The following is a 19,912-nucleotide window of genomic DNA, read 5'->3' on the forward strand; positions in this document are numbered from 1 at the left end:
GTATTTTTTCAAAGAAATGTACAGTCCTTAAAAAAAAAAAAACAACAACATTTATCCTGGAGCAACAGTGCAACACAACAACAGAGCAACAGAAGATTAGAACCAGAAGATGTTTTTACAGTCTGATGCTACAGGAAAAGCTCAACAAAGAGCTTTGATTCTCTAGATTTGCATCGTAAAAAATGTTTGTAATTTTTACAGAAAAAGACTAAAAATGCTATAGTAAATGGTTTAACAGTAAATGGTTTAACATTTAATTACATGCCATTTTATTGTAAAATAATGTAAAATTGGATGATTATGATAATGATAAATTTGTTAATTAAGATGACTATTGTTTAGAGAAACTGTGGAAAATATATGTATGAATGAATGTGAAAAAAAAGGTTAACAATTCAAACACAAAGCATCTCTAATAGTCAAGTTAAGTCAAGTCAAGTCATCTTTATTTAGATGACTTGACTTGAATTGACAGAATTCATACACTGCATGACATGACACATATTTTATATAAAAAATTTAGTTTATTCTATTTATCAGGGTGTTACATTTTCTGTTATTGAGTTCAAGTTTATGGCATTATTGTAGGGTCATGCATGTTACCCTGATGTTTTGTCTTTGTGTACATGACCACGTCTCTATATGAGTATTGGCCATGTTTTATGAACAATTCATCATTGTGGCTTTTTGTTTTACAACTTGTAATGTTATGGTGGGTAACAGTAGATAAGGTTTAGCCCTATAAAGCCTACTGAATCATAACTGACTCATGAATTTGTAAGACATCTAAACTATAAACATGATCCAAATCTACTATATGCCTTTTGCCTGTTCATACTTTTCTTTAGCAAGTTAAAGGCCTTTGGTATAATTAAGGTTGTGCAACGTGTCTTAACATGTTTTTTCTTTATTGTTGTTTATTAACATTTTAAGATGGAAATTTACTGGGGTGAAGCAACTTGAGATTATCTAGCCTATACTTATTATTATTATTATTTATTTTTAGAAAAATCATGTTAGAGGAATAGTTCACCCAAAAATGAAAATTGTCATCATTTACTCACCCTCATGCCGTTCCAAACCTGTAAAATTTCTTTCTTACTCTGAACAGAAAAGATGATATTTTGAAGAATTTTGAAGAACCAAACAGTTGTTGGTACCCATAGTAGGGAAAGAAATACTATGGAAGTCAATGGGGACCATCAACTGTTTGATTACCGGCATTCTTCAATACATCATCTTTTATGTTCAACATAACAAGGAAACTCATACAGGTTTGGAATGACATGAGGGTGAGTAAATGATGACAATTTTCATTTTTGGGTGAACTATCCCTTCCCCTGGTTCTTCAAAATTTGATACAACAAACTTTTGAGGAATGTTTATATATTGTATTGCATTATATGTTTTACCCCAAACAATTAAAACTACAAAGGTTTGATCATAAAACTAAGCATATTTATATGTTTTTTATAGTATTGATTTAAAAAAATCTCACTAACTCAGAATTTCATCTCACTTTTTGGCCATATAAATAACATCTTCACCAAATTGCATATTCGCTCAGTTTGGTCCTCTGAATTAAATTGAAATTTGAGCTCCATATTCTCACTATATCGTAATTGTACTAACTTTTTTCTTTTATATTTTCATTTTTTGCATATAACCTTTATATTCTGTCAAAAGGTTCAATAAACTGTTCCATTTAAAAAAAAAATCATATTACACAGGGTTTTAAAGGAAAAGTTAAACTGGAATATCAACATTATTGCTTCATTAAAAATACAATTATAAGTCGTAAAATATTCAAGCACCAATATGTCATCCCATAATACCTGAAACATGGCACTGCATTTTTATGATGAATTTTTGACAACTACAGCTGCATTTTTTTTTATGTAATTGTGCTCTACAGCACCCAAGAACTAAAATCCTAACTTAAAGATCCTATAACATAACATCATGAACTCCTTAATCCCCCTTTTAAATTCAGAATAGTTTCATTTAATTTAATCCACTTAATTAGCAGCTCAGATCCTTAACCATTAGACACAAAGTCTGCGTGGTGATCTCAAACAGAGACTGTAGTGCTTCCACAATGTAGCCTTACATACAAACACACACAAAAAAACGACATTTGGGAGAAAAGCCAGTCTCGCCTGGGGGTGATGAGCAGATGTGAAATGTCGATCCCATGCTTCTTTTCATTTCAGATGTATTCCCCTTTTCGGTTTCTTACTCTCTCTGTCTTTTCTCATGTGCGCACTGTTGAGACTACACTCCTTTTTTCTACTGTTGTCAAAACCTGGACAAAAAGAGAGATAAACAGGAAGAAAAGCATGAGAGAAAAATCAAGGGAAAGAGAAAGTAGCTTGCATCAGATTTATCCATCCTTCCCCAGCTTTTCTGCTGTGCCTGCACAAATTTTACATTGTTGGCAGTGGAAAAGTAGGAGGAGAGGCCCAGTGGTGTGTGTCTTAGTGTGCATATTCTTCCTCACATCAATGAATATGTGTGTCCATGCGTACAGTGTATGTGTGAAAGAAAGTTTTTTTCTTGACAGATGATTATGTATGAGCACAGGGACTACGTGTATACCTATGCATGTCGGCAGCATGCTATAGTAGATCTCTCTATTTAAGGGCTGTTTATGCTTCATTTGTAATGTCTGGTGTTACTGAAGAGCAGTCACTCTGTGGTCATCCAATCTGTAGAAAATGTGACACATGAAACACATGCACACATAAACTAGGAAAAGCATGGGAAGAAAACAAAGCAGCGTAGTGAGAATACTAACCTCACACAGAGATTCACAAGGTCTCTCTCCGTCACACGCACACACACACCCTCAGGAAATATGGAAAGGCTGCATGATGTATCTGAACTCTGTATCGCGTGTGATGACATAAAATCTGGAAAAGTGAAAAAGCACAAAAGTTTTTCCTACTCTCTCTCTCTCTTTCGCCTTATCTGACCTGTCGTAATGAGGCTGAATGTTCTTGGCGCATGTGTGGTGCTCAGTCACAGCTGACATCTCCGCGGCTCTGTGTTTTATGGGGAGATTGTATGAATAAGAGATTATTGAAACTAATATCCTTTACTTTATGCTAAATTATGAAAACCATTAGGGGGCTTTGGTTCTTAAAAGACAAACAATAAAATCTCTCTCTATAGGGCATGTTTTCCAGATGTGCTGCTGCAGGACGTTTCTCGCCAAGTTCTTTGAGGAGGTTTACTTTAAACAAACGTATCTTGGCGTGCTCAGCAAGGAAAAGGAGGGTGATTTTACAAAAGGTTCATCGCTCATTTTTATGTGGAGGTTTTGGATGCTTTCGACCGTCCATCTGTTAGGAAACGTGCAACACAAAGTGAAACATAATGTCAATATTTGCAGTTTGTGGGAAAAATATATTTTATCCTGCTCTGCCGAGGAAAATCTGTATTATGATCATAACTACTCTTGTGCTGTCCCCTTTCCATTACATGCAGAAACCACTGCTGTTCATTTATGAATACCAAGACTGTTTAAACTGCTTCCCAGACCATTATTGTGACATATGGGTCATTAATGGTTGTCAAAGCAAAACATGTGCTTTTGTACTAACAATGCAAGTAAATCAAAGGAATCCCGGTCTTAATATTAGGACAGAGGAATAGAAAAGCTGAATCAAGTTCCCTGAGCAATGACGAGGTGCTTTAAAGTGTTAAGTTGAGTTTGAATGCAGTTGTGTGATGTGCAGAAGATCGAAGAGGAATCTGATATGCTTGTTTATCAGGGGAGGATTCTGCCAGAGACACTTGGCAACCAAAACACCATGGCCAGCCAATGACCTTCTCCCACACGGGCTAACAGCCAATAACATCGTCCGACAGGGGCCAACAGCCAATGACCTTTTGTTGACCAGCCTGAACCAGCCAATAAACTTTTGCATTCAGATACTAAATAGCCAACAAGCCATCCTACAATTTCCAATTATCTGATAAATGGGTGAAGCAGAAGAAATCAATTGGATTTTACTGCATTTCAAAATAAATAAAGAAAATGATCATGAAATAATGTATATATTTATATAACTATACAATGTAATGTGAATATATAATGTGATATTAATTGAATAATTTATTATTAATATAATATTTATATATGCATTTATTATTTAAGCTCAGATAATAAATAGAAAAACCTTGGATCCCATCTAAAAAGATAGATTTGTAAATAACAAGTAATGACATTAACCAAGAAGAAAAGGTCAAATAAAGAAAAGAAAAAACGTAGCTTGAAAAAACATACAATCAGAGATAATTAATGCTGTTTCTTTGTCATGCATTCAAATAACTCAACACAAAGATAAATAAAATTACCCACACAATATCTCCTGATATACTGAAAAGGTTTTAAAAAAAATTAAAGCTTCAGCATTTTCACTAAACATCCTCAACTATAGAAAAGCTCCTGTTTGGTAACAACTGAAACATTTTGAAGCTACGGTATGTGAATTAGAGCGTGAGGTAATGAGACTGATTGATGAATTTGTTGTATAATGATGGGTGAATACTGTGAAGCAGTAAACAGGGAGATAACAGTGTCAGTCCAGAGCGTCAGATAAAGTCAAGCCTGTTGGGAGGAGGATGTGGTGGCTGATATTAATGAGCATATTAAAACAGGAGATGGAGAGAGAAGCAACAGAGTAAACAGTCTCCGCATAGCTGAGATTCCTAGAGTAAACCCACTGAATTCCACTCCTCTACATGAATCAGAACAGTGCAACTCCAGCCCTGTTTGCTCTCTGCCTCCCTTTTACACGATCATCTGCAGTCTTTTACTGGGATTAAGAGCTGCACTCATTCATAGTTCAAGAAATCAACACTGTTCAGAGGGGAAAAAATACCCTAAAAAGAAATATTGAGCCATAAATTTCTGACTGCTGACTCTGACCTTAAAACACCCACTTCTTTTTTCATTAACCCTTCTAGGAACTGCCATTGTGGTTTGATAGAGTACTTTTAAGAACATGGCACGTGTTTCAATGGTTGACGGCTAACTTAAAGTTCATCTATCCCAGTCTGCATGATGGATGCAAACAGTCCATGAGGATGAATAAACATTACTTAATCTTAGCTTTGTTGAGTGCAGTGGAGTTGAGCCAAACTCATCATGGTTCTGTTCAGTTGGGCTGAAATGAGTGCAGTTGAGCAGAATGGAAACGCTGAGTTGAGCTGTTACACAGAACTGTCTAATTTAATGAATGATGGATTTGCACTGAATGAGGATGAACTAACAGGTTACATGTGTTGGGCAAGCTAAGCTACCACCTACTAAAAATGATCTAAATTAAGATGACTAACTATTGTTTAGAGAACCTATGTGGAAAATGTATGAATGAATGTGAAAAGCTTAAAAATAAGCATATTATCAAACACAAAGTATCTCTAATAGCCTTATTATTTGAAAACAGAACTAGATTAAAGGATTGCTGTTTTTACCAGATTTTTTTTAAAAACATGGTAAATAAAAAATACAGAATAACATGGTATTTTTGGCAGGCTACTTAAAGTGCTTTCGTATGCAGTATTTTAACACTTTTGTGGTCAAATGCCTTTACCTGCAGGCGTTGAAATTAAAAAAGACCTTCTTCACTTCATGCAGCGACATTTCTGTTTTGTTAAGGCCTCCGTTACTGTTTGTACTTTGGCGTGAAACCTAGTGTGTGAGTGAGCTGTTCGAAAAGATTCGATTCTGCTTCAATAATTTTGTGATTCGTTGTAAAGAACTGACTCAAAATAATGATTCCTTTGCGAATCGAACGCTGCTAGTTCAGATTCTAAACAGTCGAAAGAAAACGCCGGATATGCGATATGTTTGTTGAAAAGTTGCCTGGAAATATAACGAATATAAGTAATCCCTACCACATTATTTCATTTAAAACTACTAAAACGATACGAGAGTTTAAAAACGAGTGATGTTTCCACTTTACAACTGAGATATGATGTTAAGCTTCACTGCCCAGCGCTGATGGCTGTTAAGGGAGGTAAGAATAGTATTAATGTGCCATATTCATTCATGACTAAGCATTATCTCACCCTGTATGTAACATATTAGATTTTTATTTTTAGCTAATGGTGTTGAAAAAAACGTGGGTGTGGGAGCAGCAGCATAATAATTCAAGTGTAATGTAAATACAAGCATCTGTAGCTTGACATCTATGTTCTTTGGCCTTGAGGTTGTGTAGGGCCCCTGAGAGCTTGTCTGCTCGCCTCTCGACCTTATCAGCATATCCAAACTGGAGTCAGTCCAACTGTTAATACTCACTTTCTACCTTGCTGCCTGTCTGATGATACTGATGTCAGTCGGTTATAGATTAACTACAGAACGAATGGGCCATGGCAGGTTATTACAGTAACCTCAGCAATGTAAATGTACCTCACTTTTGAATCAGCGTTTTACTATCTCTTGTCTCTAGCCATTTGCCAGCTGGAGTGACATAGTGTCTATGGCCTTGTACGCTTATATCAGGTCACTAAATGCATCAGCATCTTGAAAGCCACTTTATTGCACTGGCTTTAGAGTAACCTGTTGGCTTTACGGAGAGCTTTAAGGTCTAGAAATGCAGTGCAATGGAAAATATTATGTACTTCCGCTGAAGGCACTGCAAGGGCTGTAAAGATAACTTGTAAAATGCCTATCACCTCTGTTCATCTCATGTAGACAGAAGAGAAATATACTCTGTCAAAAAGAAAAAAAGTTTATAGAAAAATGAAAAGAGGAAGGCGAACATAGAGAGGTGTGAGCTGTAGTACTTGGTGTTCTATGTCCTTCCTCTCTACTGGGAAACTGTGTCTGTGTTCCAATATACATCTTACATCTTATCTCACTGAACAGGGTAAGTTCTCACATATGCGCACATACAACAGTCCAGAGTCCAAGTACAGAATGACACACCCTCTCTCTGTCAGAACATCTTACCCATTATTCTTCAGTCATATTTAATCTTTTTGCCTCCACCATTTTCTTTTCTCTTTTTATCAGTAGTTATTTTGCTACGAATGAGGTTCTGTTCCCTTTTCCCCCTGCATTAAAAAATACCGCTTAAAGGTAAATTATTTTTATAATTTACTTACCCATGTTATTCCAAACCTGTATACATTTTTCCTCTTGTGGAACACAAAGAGAGATATTTGTGTTTTGTTTGTGTTGAAAGTCAATGGGGTCCAATGTAGTTTGGTCCCATATTTTCAGTTCTGCTGAAAAAAGTCATGCATACAGGTTTGAAACAACATGAAGGTGAGTAAATGATGAATTTTCATTTGAGTCAACTGTGGCTTTGTTGTCAGTGGTTCTTCTCAGATATTTAGAAGCAGTCTCACTAACGTTTTTATTTATTTTTGCCTGGACAGGACTGTGTTTCCCAAAAAGCATGGTAAGCTTAAGCAGATCCCGATCATTTGCACCTTAGAAGCCATTGGGAAACAACCTTGGCTTGAGAAAACCCTGCTCCAGTTCAGCTCTTCCTTTAAATAGTAGTTTACTATGTGTGCTTGACTGAGTTGACTATGCAGCATTGCGTAATAGGTCTGTCACCCCAGCATGCAGTGGTATAATAAAACAGAATGTCCTACAGCAGTGGTATTGGCACCGGTTTCATAACCATAGTACAGTAAAAAAAAAAAATAAAAAAAAATAACTGGAAAAATTGTACCTTAAAGGGTACAACAGCTCGTCACTGGGGCATTTTTTTTCTGACAGTGTATCTTGGCTTAAGTTAAGAATTAAGTCAGGAGTTTGTAAATTTCTGTTTTGTGGGCTGGTTTTACAAGAGGAGTTTTGCGATAACAATCAATATACACTGATTTAAGCAAAGTTGTTGAGGCACTAAACGGGACATAAAAACTCTCAACCATAGAAGTAGCTTTCATTTTAAATGCCAAGATTTTGTAATTCTATATTCATGGTTGTACAGTGGTTTATTTGTGATGAGGACTTCAGACAGAATGTGATTTTTGCCTAAACCTATAGTGGCAGTTCTAAAGTTTTACTTGAGTTTAGGTTTAGAGAGGTGTTGGCCTCGGTTAGAACAAAGCTCAGCTAGATTTGTGTGTAGTTTTACTTACTGCAGCAGGATTTGTTTTTTTTTTGCAGGCGCCTCAGCTGACTTGGTAAATGAATGTCTAGGTTTTGTGCCCCTCTTCACAGTTAGTACAAACACAAGGAATGTATTTTGTATTCAATTTTAATTTACAATGCACAAAAACCCAGTATACATTTATGTAAAAAAGCAAGTTGCCCAGCAACCCTCATACTTAAGCAAAATATTCCAATCAAATATTCATGAAATATTGACTTTAGTCTCATTTTTAAGAACTTTTACACAATAGCTTTATTTTAGCCCAGCCTCACAACAATACAAAAAGTATGCAGTCGTCGATTCGCTATTCCTCTATAGAGCATAACCTTTAATTAGTTGTTCAAATAGTGCTAATCATGCATTGCCTTTCATGCTTATTTTAAATGTTTAAAACTTTAGATATAGAAAATGAAAATATACAGTAGAATTGAAGATGCTTCAGACATCTTATAAGGTTGCCTTGTCTTTTCTTATCCTCCCCTTTTTAATTTCCTCCTAAACAGGAATATAGATCTTAAAGGCTGTCTGGTGAGGCTATGATATATAGCCTGAGGTACAAAAGTCTATCTACAGCGACTCCAAGAACACATAGCTCTATGAGACTCAATGAGGGCAAAGGTCATGTGGCTGCTCCAGTAACTTTTAGCAACACCTGGTACTGCAGATGTAAATTCACACATACTGCTCTGAGACTGGTCAGGGAAACAAAATGGCCAATATTTAACATAGTCAGATAAAGAACTTCTTCAGATAAGGAATTTTTCAATATAACTCATAATTTACATAATTTAATAACTTTAGGGCACATCAGGTGATTGATGACTTTCAATGTTCAGCACCAGTCTATGTACCAGTCATTCTGAATCTTATCTCAACAGTATTTACAAAGACAGAGGAGTTACTGTTATGAAATAATGTGTTAATTTACCTACCAACACCCTAACATACACACTAGAGCTAATTTTCTACTCTATCTGTTCTTCTCCACCCTTGTCAAAATTGAAGGCTTAACTGCAGGGATTTAAGGACTACTGGTAATGCAGACACTGTCTGGAGTCTGATGCAATACGTTTAGTCTGTCTTGAGTCTGTTACCATAGATACAACAGTGTATTTGCTATAATAAGACATGGTCAACAAATAAGAGATTGAATCAACCCAAGCTGACAGGCAAAAAAGCAGGAATACAACATAAGTACTCTTTGCAGTTGAAGACATCCTAACTTAATTCCAACTCATAATGAACAATGTTAACCGACTACGGCACCTTCTATTAGTTGAGTTTCTGAATCCTTTCTTTAGACATTAGTGCGGAGTGATGGAACACATTTACTATTATTATATTTACTGTTAAATCTTGGAGACCTGCTTTGGCCAGATTTCAAAATTGTCTATCGAGGAGCTTTCACAGTCCTCCAAGACACTGCAAAGTTTCAAGACACTGAAACATGCTGCTTTACAAATGGAAGGCAGATATTAAAGTTATCTCCTGCACATCAAATCAGAGCGTGGGTTGAACTTTCTGCGGTTGCTATGGTGATCGTAGCATTCTGCATGAGATATAATACAGGTGGAAAAGGAAACTAAATTTGAGTGTACAAACTGAAGACGCACAAGTTAAACACTGCGGACAGTACACATTCCAGGAACAGGAGGGGGAAAAAAGCATAATACGATTAAGTAAAATGATTTGCCTCCACACAGCCCACAGCAGAGCACACTGCAAACCAACATCATGCCCTCACTGGCTGCCGTTACTGCCGCTGTTGTTATTGTTGTTGTTGTTGTTGTTACAGAGGTCTCCGGGGCCTCCACTAGAAGCAGGGGGCTGCACATTGTCTGCGAGGTTGTGAGCATGCTCTAGAAACAGGTCTTTGAGCACACTCAGTTCTTTGCTAAGCAATTTGATTTTGGCCTCCAGTCTCTCATTCTCTTCCTTCAGCTCATTGACACGCTGTTGGGTGTCCTGTGCCTTCTGCTTGCTGCGCATGCGGCTCTTCTTTACGGCCAGGTTGTTGCGTTCTCTCCGTTGGCGGTACTCATCGCTGTTTTTATCCATAGAGGACTTCTTCATCTTGCTGGGTGGTATGGCCTTACCCCCACCTCCGGGACTCACTGGGACTAGTTGAGGAACCTGTCAGAATTAAAATAATGTCATGCATTTCATAGTAAAGACAAGCAACCACATACCTAATACACAACTAATCTGCAGTTTTGACAATTAGGTTGCAAATCTTCTACAAATCTTATTGCTCAAGATTGTGAGAAACTGGATGACTGAATGCACTTTGCGAATATATACCATGGTTTAAGCATTGCAAAATGACAATGCAATGCTTTTACAGAGTCATGAATATTAATATTCAGAAATGCACAGTTAAATTGGTTAGTTTGTTGATGCGTGTACCTGCTGTAGTCCTGCAGCTCCTGCCGGGTTCAGTGCACTATTATGTGGCTGATTCTGTATAACACTAACGCCGTTCTGATCGGTACTGGTTATCTTCTGTTGCAACTGCTTGCTCATTTGGATCCACTTCCACTGTCTTTCTCTCTCCCTCTCCGACCTGCGTTGTCGGACTTCTCAGAGCTGGAGTTGGTGTTGGCTGGTATTGTGAGAAGCTGAATGCGCCAAAATGCAGCCGTGTGCCTAAAAACCAGACAGGATGGAGAGGAAGAAGTTAGACAAAGTGCTCTGCACACATCAGCATCATACTCCATCACACTTTGCATAATTTGATGCCACACAATTCCCACCTGAGCAGATGCACCGCGCAGAAAGGCATTATTTCAGCAAAATGCTGCAACACCTAAAAGTCGGGTCAACCGCTTGTGCTCATCCGTTAGCGTTATGTTGTTGTAATCCGACCGTGCTGCCATGTCAATGTGCATATGTGGCAAATTTTCTTTCTCTCCTATGAGCGCGAGCTCAAGTGTTGCCCGCGGTTGCATCATCGCGCGCGCTCCCACCCGCTCCTTTGTACACGACAGAAGGGAAACTCCGTAGTCATGCAGAACTATGCCGAGCTAAAGTTAACAGTTTAAACAAACGCCAGAAGAGTGAAGCTACTGTAAAGCAATTTAAAGTTGATTAGTGATGTCACTTTAAAGCCGGGCAGTGTTTTGTATGATGTTTTAACTCGCATCTGGCTGGTTACATCATACACGGAACTGTGGGAATGAAGGGGAATACCGCTGACTTACTTTAAACAGTGTGCCTACATTCAAAATGGCAGCAGATCCGGTAAAACAGTATTGTAATCTATCGCGTTAACCATGTAAAAACACTCCCAGTGCTGACAGAAGTGTTTCTTCAGGAGAAGGTGAGTCTAGCTGGCGAGATCTACTGAAGGTTAGCAGCTTTGCTAATTAGCTGCCACATTCCTAACCATGACGTCAGGCGTCTAACAACGACCCGAGAGCACATACATGCTGCTTTCCACATAAAAGTTACGCGAATCAAGGATAATGCACCACAGCCGATCGCGATCATGTTTAATCGTGGGTTATGAAGCTCTCGCTGGCCTCAGATCCGGGAGTTGAATGTATTTTGCAATCGAGTGAGCGGCACGGATCCTCTCAGTTAGCGAGCCACCGTTTAATTGATAAAAATCAATTCGACAGTCTGTATAGCTATCTTACAATATACCCAGACCACTTACCTTGAAAACGCTCGAGGCTTATAAGTTATCCACTTGAGTTAATAGAGAATTATGTCCTCTTTGTTCACGGAAAAATAAGCACAGGTTGAGGTGTTATTGTTTGGTAAAGCGGCGCTTGGGAGTATTGCGAAATCTTGTGACCATGTAGGGAAATCTGCTCTTGCAACCAATCAAATCGGAGGGTTGGGAAAGATGACGAAATGCACTGTTTGATTGACATGTCACTAAACCAATCAGGCAACAGTTGTCGGTTAGGGGGTGTTTCCATGCAATAAAACGAGATAAGTCAAGAATACTAAACAAGGTAACATTATACCCGTCATTTTAGGGTTGACTTTTCTAATTTTGTTAAGAAATATCTATATTCTAACTTCTGTATAACTCCAAAATTGTGCTTTTTTGGTTACTTTTGGTTACATTTATTTTTTTGCTTGGCCTATTTTGTGCCAAATTTTACATTCATAAATGTACATTTTAAAAGACAACTCCTTCCTTTTTATTTTCAAGAAAGACTTTGATATGTATTTAAACTCTTTAAGAAATTAATAATTCTATTTTATGTAACCCCCAAAATTGCTTTTTGGTTACTCTTTGAATAGACCCTTTTTAAAAACATTTTAAACTTAAGAAATTAATAATTCTATTGCAGGTAAGACTCTTTTATGGTGTGATTCTTATATGCCAACATAGTTTGCTTTGGATTAATGTAATTAATACCTTTGTACATGTAATTGTTATTCTTTTACTGCATAATAATAATAAAAAATAGCCTACCTCTCGTTTTATGTTATGGAACATATTGTACATATAGTTACAAAAATACAAACAGTAAATTAGCTATTAAGATTCACAGAAGCGAGAGAAGCTAATAACTAAATAAACTATTCACTAATATTGCTAATACTCTGTTTACATTTTTAAAGTGAAAGTGACGTGACATACGGCCAAGTATGGTTACTTGGAATTTGTGCTCTGCAATTAACCCATCCAAAGTGCACACACACACACACACACACACACACACACCCACCCACCATGAACACACACCCGGAGCAGTGGGCAGCCATTTATGCTGCGGCGCCCGGGGAGCAGTTGGGGGTTCGGTGCCTTGCTCAAGGGCACCTCAGTCATGGTATTGAGGGTGGAGAGAGCGCTGTACAGTCACTCTCCCCACCTACAATCCCTGCCGGCCCGAGACTCGAACCTGATTTAGATTTTGCACTTTTAGCCATAGGACATCTAGTCTGAGACAATTCTAGCACTTTTTCTTCTGGAATGTATTGTGATTGTCAGCATACCACCAACAACTGAAACATATCAAGACAAATAAAATGTTGTTATTAACAACTTGCTTATAGGGTAATAGAGTACCAAATGTGCACAAATGAGTTTGGGTGTCCCGCATTAAAGTCATAAATTAGTCTATACCCTAAATTATCTGCCCTCCAAAATCCTTCGGTTCCATTTTATTTAATTTCTTTTTCACCTCTTAATCTTTCATGTCCTATTATTTAAAAATGATTGGACATTTTGGACCTAACGAGAGGATTAATTTAGTTTGATATGAAAGACATAACATGTAACATAACCTGTTACATGGCTCCATATGGTAATTTCTAATTTTGATATGGTAAAATAGGGTAGACCAAATCAGAAAAATTTAATGTATAACTTATCTGTTGCTGGCTACATGTCTTGTGGCCTCTCGTCTCATTCTTTCAGTTGTGGTACGTGCCAGGCTCTCGCTGTGACAATAGAGGGAGCTCCCAGACTGCGCACGCACTGATTAGCGCCGATACGCGCGCTCCAACTCCAGCGCGTGCAATTCTCAAGCTTGCTGTGTGCTCTCCAGCTTCTCTCGCACTAGGTGAGACGTGTGCTGCACTGTTTGTTTTGGCAGAGTGGTCGTATTCATTGTTGTACGCAAAGATTCTCCCAAGCGCTTAGAAAATAATGGATGGTACAATTCTGCAGCAGCGGTCACCGGAAAATAAAAGAACAAACACACCAAATAAAATACACAAAGATAAAATAAAAAATAAAAATCTCCATTAGATTCACACACACACACACAAATTGTGGCGGGTGTTTTCTTTCTTTTTTTGTGAGATTTAATGTGGATCCGAACTTAACTAGCTTAACTTATTCATTTATCAAAACAATTTCATATGGCATAGCCTATTATAGGCTCCATGGCGCGTTTTAATGCAGGCGAGTCTTAAGGCGATAGCAGTAATGTTTTTGTTCAGTCTTTCGTTCTTTGTCTCGTTTATGCCACAAACCAAAAGTTTTTTTACTAGTTATATAAAGATTTTTCTATTTTAGCATTTGCATTTCATTCATATAGCCTAATATTCGTTACATATAATGTCCGTTTTGCCATAATTGGTCTCATGCCAGTTTAGTCTGCGCTCAATTTTCCCCTCATGCATCGAGAATTTAAAACATGCATTTCAGTTCCCACCTCCAAAGGCTGCTACAATACTAAACCTTTTAAATCTCAAAATCTAATGAATAATTCAAATGCAGTGTTAAAAACTAAAAATTCTTAGAACATTATTGTTGTTATTTTATTTAAAAACATTATATTATGATAACTTTTTATTAATTATATGCAACGATCGCATACTATTTCACCAATAATTCAATAATAATGACATTTGCAAAGACCAGGTCGATATCAGTGCGTGAGTTGAGCCCTCGCGCAAAGATCACGCAGTGAAGCATTAGGACCCAGAGCACACCCGCCCTCCAAACTCCAAAGCATATATAAGTGCACTCAGAAAAGTACTTGACAGATGTGAAGCTCACACGCTGAGGGTGTAAGTGTCATTTTAAAGGAGATCTCGTGTGGTGTTTCAGCCTTTACACTCAAGTCCATTTTACGGCCGAGTACACAGCCACGACAGGCTGCGCGCTCGCCTGTCCCGAGAACTTGGAGCCAGTGCGGCTTTCTCTGGTACTGCGAACAAGCTGGATTCCCGTAGCTCTTCACCATGTCTGGCGGGTTTTAGATACTCCATGGAGCAAGCAAACCTCTACGAGGTCGCCCCACGGCCACTGATGACCAGCCTTGTACAGAGTCAGCACAACGCTTATACCTACAAAGACACAGCTGGAGACCTGAGCGAGATCTGCGAGAACGAGAATTCCATCGACATCAGCGCCTACATCGACCCTTCTGCCTTCAACGACGAGTTCCTGGCTGACTTATTCCACAACAGCTCCAAGCAAGAAAAGCTCAAGCTGGCGAGCGGAGACTACGAGTACCCCCACGGTGCCAATGGCACACCGGGCCCCCCGCAGATGTACGGCTGCCTGAACGGCTACATGGATTCCTCCAAACTAGAGCCCATCTACGACAGCCAGGCGCGAATGAGACCCGTGGCCATCAAACAAGAGCCCCGGGAGGAAGATGAGCTCGGCCACTCGATGCCCCCTACATACCACCACTCTCAACACCACGCGCCGCATCTGTCGTACCTGCAGCATCAGATCGCGCACTGCGCGCAAACCACCATGCACCTCCAGCCGGGTCATCCCACACCTCCCCCGACGCCCGTACCCAGTCCCCATCACCAACACAGCCACCTGCCTGGGGGCTCCATGAAGATGGGCGATCGAGGGAAATCCAAGAAACAGGTCGACAAGAACAGCACCGAGTATCGGATGAGGAGGGAGCGCAACAACATAGCCGTGCGCAAGAGCCGGGACAAGGCGAAAATGCGCAATGTGGAGACGCAACAAAAAGTGATCGAGTTGTCGTCGGATAACGATAGACTGCGCAAGAGGGTAGAGCACCTCACGCGAGAACTGGAGACGTTACGGGGCATCTTCAGGCAGCTTCCCGACGGCTCGTTTGTCAAAGCCATGGGCAGCTGCGCCTAACGAAGCGAGCTGGACTTTTGAAGTAACTTTTGCGTGATTTTTACGTCTGCTGGATAAACGCTGACACATTCTCAAAGTGTTTCTATAGGAGCCAGGCAGCTGCGGTATACACGTGCCTTTTGTACAAAAACAAACGATAAGCTCATCTCTTCACACATTTGGACTTGGCTTGTTGTAGGTGTAGTCCTGTTAAGAATGTGTGTGTGTTAGCTACGCGAAACATTATCGGTGCAGCTAATGGGCATGATTTCACCCTGTCAATCTACTTTTCATGTTAAGTTACCAGCTTTCGTACTCCCTGCCCACTTTGGGTTACATACGAACCTGAACTACACTTTGTAGCGACAAAAAACTTTCCTGCCATGGCAGGCGGTATTCCCAGCACACCTGTTGCTGCATAACATTCACTGTATGATATTGTTGATTTAAACTTTTTGCAGGGGGTGGGGTGGAGTTGTTTCATGGACGGCAATAGACAAATGCCAAAGCATAGGACTGGAATTGTTTTTTTTTTTTTTTACCGTGGTAGTTTATTTGTCATTCATAACGCAGACTGTATGCACTATGTCATCCAAACTCGACCTGATGAAGCGCATTGCATTGTGAACATTCTGCCATGATTTGGGTACTGATCTGTAAAACGCCTGTCAGTATACGCTTTTAGAGTAAACGCTTTGTATTTATGCAATATGATTGATAAAAATGTGAAAGGGTGCATATCTCTATGCAATGTCTGTTGCTGTCATGAGAATAATTCCGGTGGACGATCACCGTGCTTTCTCACTGGTTTTGCAGTGAAGTCCTGTCTTGCTCAGTAAGCGTGTGCATTTCATGTGAACTGTATGTTTTTTTGTTTTTTTTTGTACAACAACACTCGAGCAGAGACCGCTTTCAGTGCCTTTTGAGTTTTCCCTGTCTTCATCGTCATCACTGACTGAACCTTTGGACAGAAATATACAGCAAGGAAAAGGAAGCACTTTTTTTTACAAACGGCATATTGCAGATGTTATACGAATGTTTAATATGTTTCTGTTTTAAAATGAACATTATATATAAATATAAATATATATATATGCCAAAAATTATGAATTAAAACAATGTCTTACTTATGTCTTGTGCGTTGCCTTTTCATTTTGAGCAGTTGTTATACGTGTATATTTTCAGCTAATTTTTCACTGTCTGTCGCGTTCCTGTCTAGAATAATTTCCTCACCGTCTCCGTCGTGTTCTTTCTCGAGTTTGTGTAGCAACACCACTTGACACGTATAATTCGTTTCTACACCGACAGGTGGCGCTCAAAAGTCGTTTGAGTCCAATATGCACATACATAGCCTATCTGTGGAGCCGCTTTCTTTGAAAGAGCATGAGTAAAACTGGAAACCAGAACTAACTAGAATAAGACTAAAGAAATATGTTTACAGGTTAAACGATAACTTCCACAATATTACGTAAATACAGGAAGGCGTTTCCAGAAGGATCCATTCACTCAACCCTAATTCACTGTGCTAAATATTTACAGTGAGCTGTTGCACTTTCAATAGAGATCAGACAGTAAAAGATCAGTGTTTGCCTAAGTCACCGATAAGGACTTGTAAGTAGCACTACCATTGATTAATGTCTCTGCGCTCTGCTCTGAATTGATCAATTTATCCTTAAATGAGATAGTGTGGAGTGCTACTGATAGCTTCGTTTCTCCTGAGTACACTTTTCAGGGCAGGGAGATGGAGAGAGAGAAAGAAAGAGAGAGATAGTCCCTCTGACCTGTGGAGACATGTTTCACTCCATTGTTGTCAATTGACATGTTTTTACATTATCAGCTCTGGAATGATTGAATCAATAAATCAGCCCCCTTTCCAAACCTCTGTTGCAGATAGAATGATGGCACACAATGAATCTGCCCCAGCTAGGTTCGAGCATAGGCTAGCTGTCAGGCCAACTTCTTTCAGTCTCTCATACTTGCTGCCAAGTCTTTTTCCTCGTTCAGCTTCACCTGTGAATGATCTGCTTTGCCTCACACCGCTTCGGTCATAATTCAGAGAGAAGTTCCTGTACACATCCAATACACCAAATTGTCGCCAAAAACAAATCAACAGCCTTTAAATCTGCCTAATAATATTCATTCTGAATTGGATAAAACATTAATGGGGAAAGTCTTGATACTGTGCTAATATTTCTGAGATTCGTCAAACTTAATGGCAGCAGTACGACCATACTGGAAGTTAGTAGATTTCTAATGTTCATTTCTAATGCTTTAAGATTATAAAGGCTTATTCTCACATCATTTTAGTTATAACTGTAATCAAATGTTTGGATAAAAATTAGGTTATTTTGCTAAGCAATTGTGCTGAGAGACTAATGTAACTTTCATAATAAAACAAATTAGGAAAATATGTTGCCTCGGGTTGATTAACACTGGATGATAACTATAATGACAACTATAATGTTTTAATATTCACAGAGGTACAATATACTTGAAATCACTTTTCTTTTTTTTCAAGATGATGAATGCTAAAAGCATTTAAAGTAGCAGACTACATAACCGTGCTTATAGGCTAATAAACAGGGCATTATCATCCATTGGTGTGGACGCCAGTACAGTTATTGTTATACTCATCTTTCTTGGTGTGAATGGGTTATTATAGTCTATTGCAGCAGGACCTCATTTGCACTGAATTTTAAATGTAAAAATCAAAAGCCATATATTGTATATTTGATCTATGAAATCTCATTGCTAGATTCAAAAGCTAAAACATATGGTGCTACAGAAGCAGTTCAGGGAATGTGTGGGAATAAGGTCCATAAGGCAAGTAGATGGCCTCTCTCCTCCCTGAATGGAATACATTAAAGCATCACGCTAAAACCTGGATGCTTCCTTTGCCATCTTATTTCCTGTAGCTGCGAGAATTCTCCAATGATTCACTTTTGTCTTCTCTCTGTCCAATATTTGACATGTTTGAGAAAAGACAAACCTGTTCCAAAGTTGACTTGAAGTGAGCTTAATGTGTATTTTTATCCAGCTGTGTGTCATGTTCGCTTTTGCAAATTCCTTTGCTGGGGTGTGTTGTTTTTACCTCTGGTCAAAGACCTTGAGAATGTCTAAGATGAAAATTGCAAGAGCCAAGTGAGAATAAGTGTGTTTTGTTTTGTTTTGTTAATCAAGGAAGAAACATGCACATGAAAACCTGTAAAATCTGTAAAAAATCAGCACAGTTACTCTAACTGGAGCCAACTTTATGTCCAACTGTGCAGCATTCTGTTGTCAGTTTTCTCATGTGGATAAACGCTAACATAGGAGCTAATTTTCCAAAAGCTTAGTATTCAGCTAACCACTATTCTTAAGTATCTTATCATTTGCTGAGGAAGTATGTGAAAACAAACAATCTGATAAATCCAATACAAATGAATATGTGTGTGTAAGTATGCATGCAAGTCTGTGTGTTTAACCACCTTATTTGATAATGCGCTATTTTTTGTTTGTCGTCTGACTAAGGTTTAACCAGACCTTTGAGTGAAACTTCAGAAGCCAGAAACTTCTCCCCGTCTCTAGACTCCAGATTCTCTCCTTTAAATGAGATATGCGTAATACTTTCTCACATTTGAGTTTGAGTTTCTGGTATAGTACAAATCCCTTTAGTATCAATATGATTTAAAACTCCCCGTCCAGTGCTTTCACCAGCTGCCAGCAGGCCCAGAAATTTCACTTTGGGCCCAATAATAAATATACCCCACAAAAACCTGAGCCCAGTGCAATAGAAGGACGTATATCACTGTTTGTTTGCTTAGGGATGGTCGTTAGAAGTCTGGAACCTGGACTTGACAGTTGCCAAGACAACCAAGAAGAGGTTAAACCGCAGAGAAAAATCACACAGGATCTAACCACTCCCACCGCTCTCTGTCTTTCTCTCTGTGAAGTAAATAAATGCTTTTGCTCTTTGCGAGAATTGTCAAGATGAAGATTGATTGCAGAAAAACAGGGATCGATGCATTCTTAAGTTAATTGAGTAACATTTTTCAGCAAGCTCTCATTTGCTGTTTTGTTTTATGTCTCATTTATGCCTGGCTTGTTTTCATGCCCTGTTCAGGAGATCTACCAACTCTTTGCAATTTATTGAGGCTGTTACCTATGTCTCTCTCTCTCTCTTTCACTCTCTGACTTTCTATAGTTTGCGTGACCTCAGACTGCAAGTGGAAAGGGTGCGTATGTGTGAACTCTTATTATATTATATTATATTATATTATATTAT

General features: G+C 38.7%; 2 protein-coding genes and 1 long non-coding RNA gene across 4 annotated transcripts; 1 reads left to right on the top strand and 2 right to left on the bottom strand.

Moving 5' to 3' along the window:
- Positions 1–1,320: 1,320 nt before the first annotated feature.
- LOC131543997 (uncharacterized) lies at positions 1,321–6,023 on the bottom strand. The gene is made up of 4 exons (XR_009272010.1): positions 5,604–6,023; positions 2,798–2,912; positions 2,599–2,708; positions 1,321–2,305 (listed from the first exon to the last, which is right to left on the bottom strand). It is a non-coding gene; the product is annotated as an uncharacterized LOC131543997 (long non-coding RNA).
- A 2,189-nt stretch (positions 6,024–8,212) lies between these two features.
- Positions 8,213–12,245, bottom strand: cebpg (CCAAT enhancer binding protein gamma). Of its 2 annotated transcripts, none has more exons than XM_058781861.1 (3): positions 11,782–12,245; positions 10,530–10,769; positions 8,213–10,256 (listed from the first exon to the last, which is right to left on the bottom strand). In XM_058781861.1, the coding sequence occupies exons 2-3, from the start codon at positions 10,644–10,646 to the stop codon at positions 9,864–9,866; spliced, it is 510 nt and encodes a 169-aa protein (XP_058637844.1). In that variant the 5' UTR covers positions 10,647–10,769; positions 11,782–12,245; the 3' UTR covers positions 8,213–9,863. The 2 variants fall into 2 exon arrangements, with proteins under 2 accessions (XP_058637844.1, XP_058637845.1); XM_058781862.1 differs by lacking the exon at positions 11,782–12,245 and adding an exon at positions 10,877–11,738.
- A 2,138-nt stretch (positions 12,246–14,383) lies between these two features.
- cebpa (CCAAT enhancer binding protein alpha) lies at positions 14,384–16,778 on the top strand. Its single transcript, XM_058781860.1, has one exon. It carries the CDS (start codon positions 14,803–14,805, stop codon positions 15,667–15,669), a length of 867 nt encoding a protein of 288 aa, XP_058637843.1. The 5' UTR covers positions 14,384–14,802; the 3' UTR covers positions 15,670–16,778.
- The last annotated feature ends 3,134 nt before the right edge of the window (positions 16,779–19,912 follow it).

The sequence above is a fragment of the Onychostoma macrolepis genome, chromosome 07 (genome assembly GCF_012432095.1).
Source record: "Onychostoma macrolepis isolate SWU-2019 chromosome 07, ASM1243209v1, whole genome shotgun sequence".
Taxonomy (NCBI): domain Eukaryota; kingdom Metazoa; phylum Chordata; class Actinopteri; order Cypriniformes; family Cyprinidae; genus Onychostoma; species Onychostoma macrolepis.

Bases quoted from the DNA above. Each gene is read 5' to 3' on its own strand.
- cebpg (XM_058781861.1), bottom strand. From the start codon at position 10,646: ATGAGCAAGCAGTTGCAACAGAAGATAACCAGTACCGATCAGAACGGC. The intron at 10,257-10,529 runs GTACACGCATCA...TAATTCTGACAG, and splicing joins GAGCTGCAGGACTACAGCAG to GTTCCTCAACTAGTCCCAGT.
- cebpa (XM_058781860.1), top strand. From the start codon at position 14,803: ATGGAGCAAGCAAACCTCTACGAGGTCGCCCCACGGCCACTGATGACC.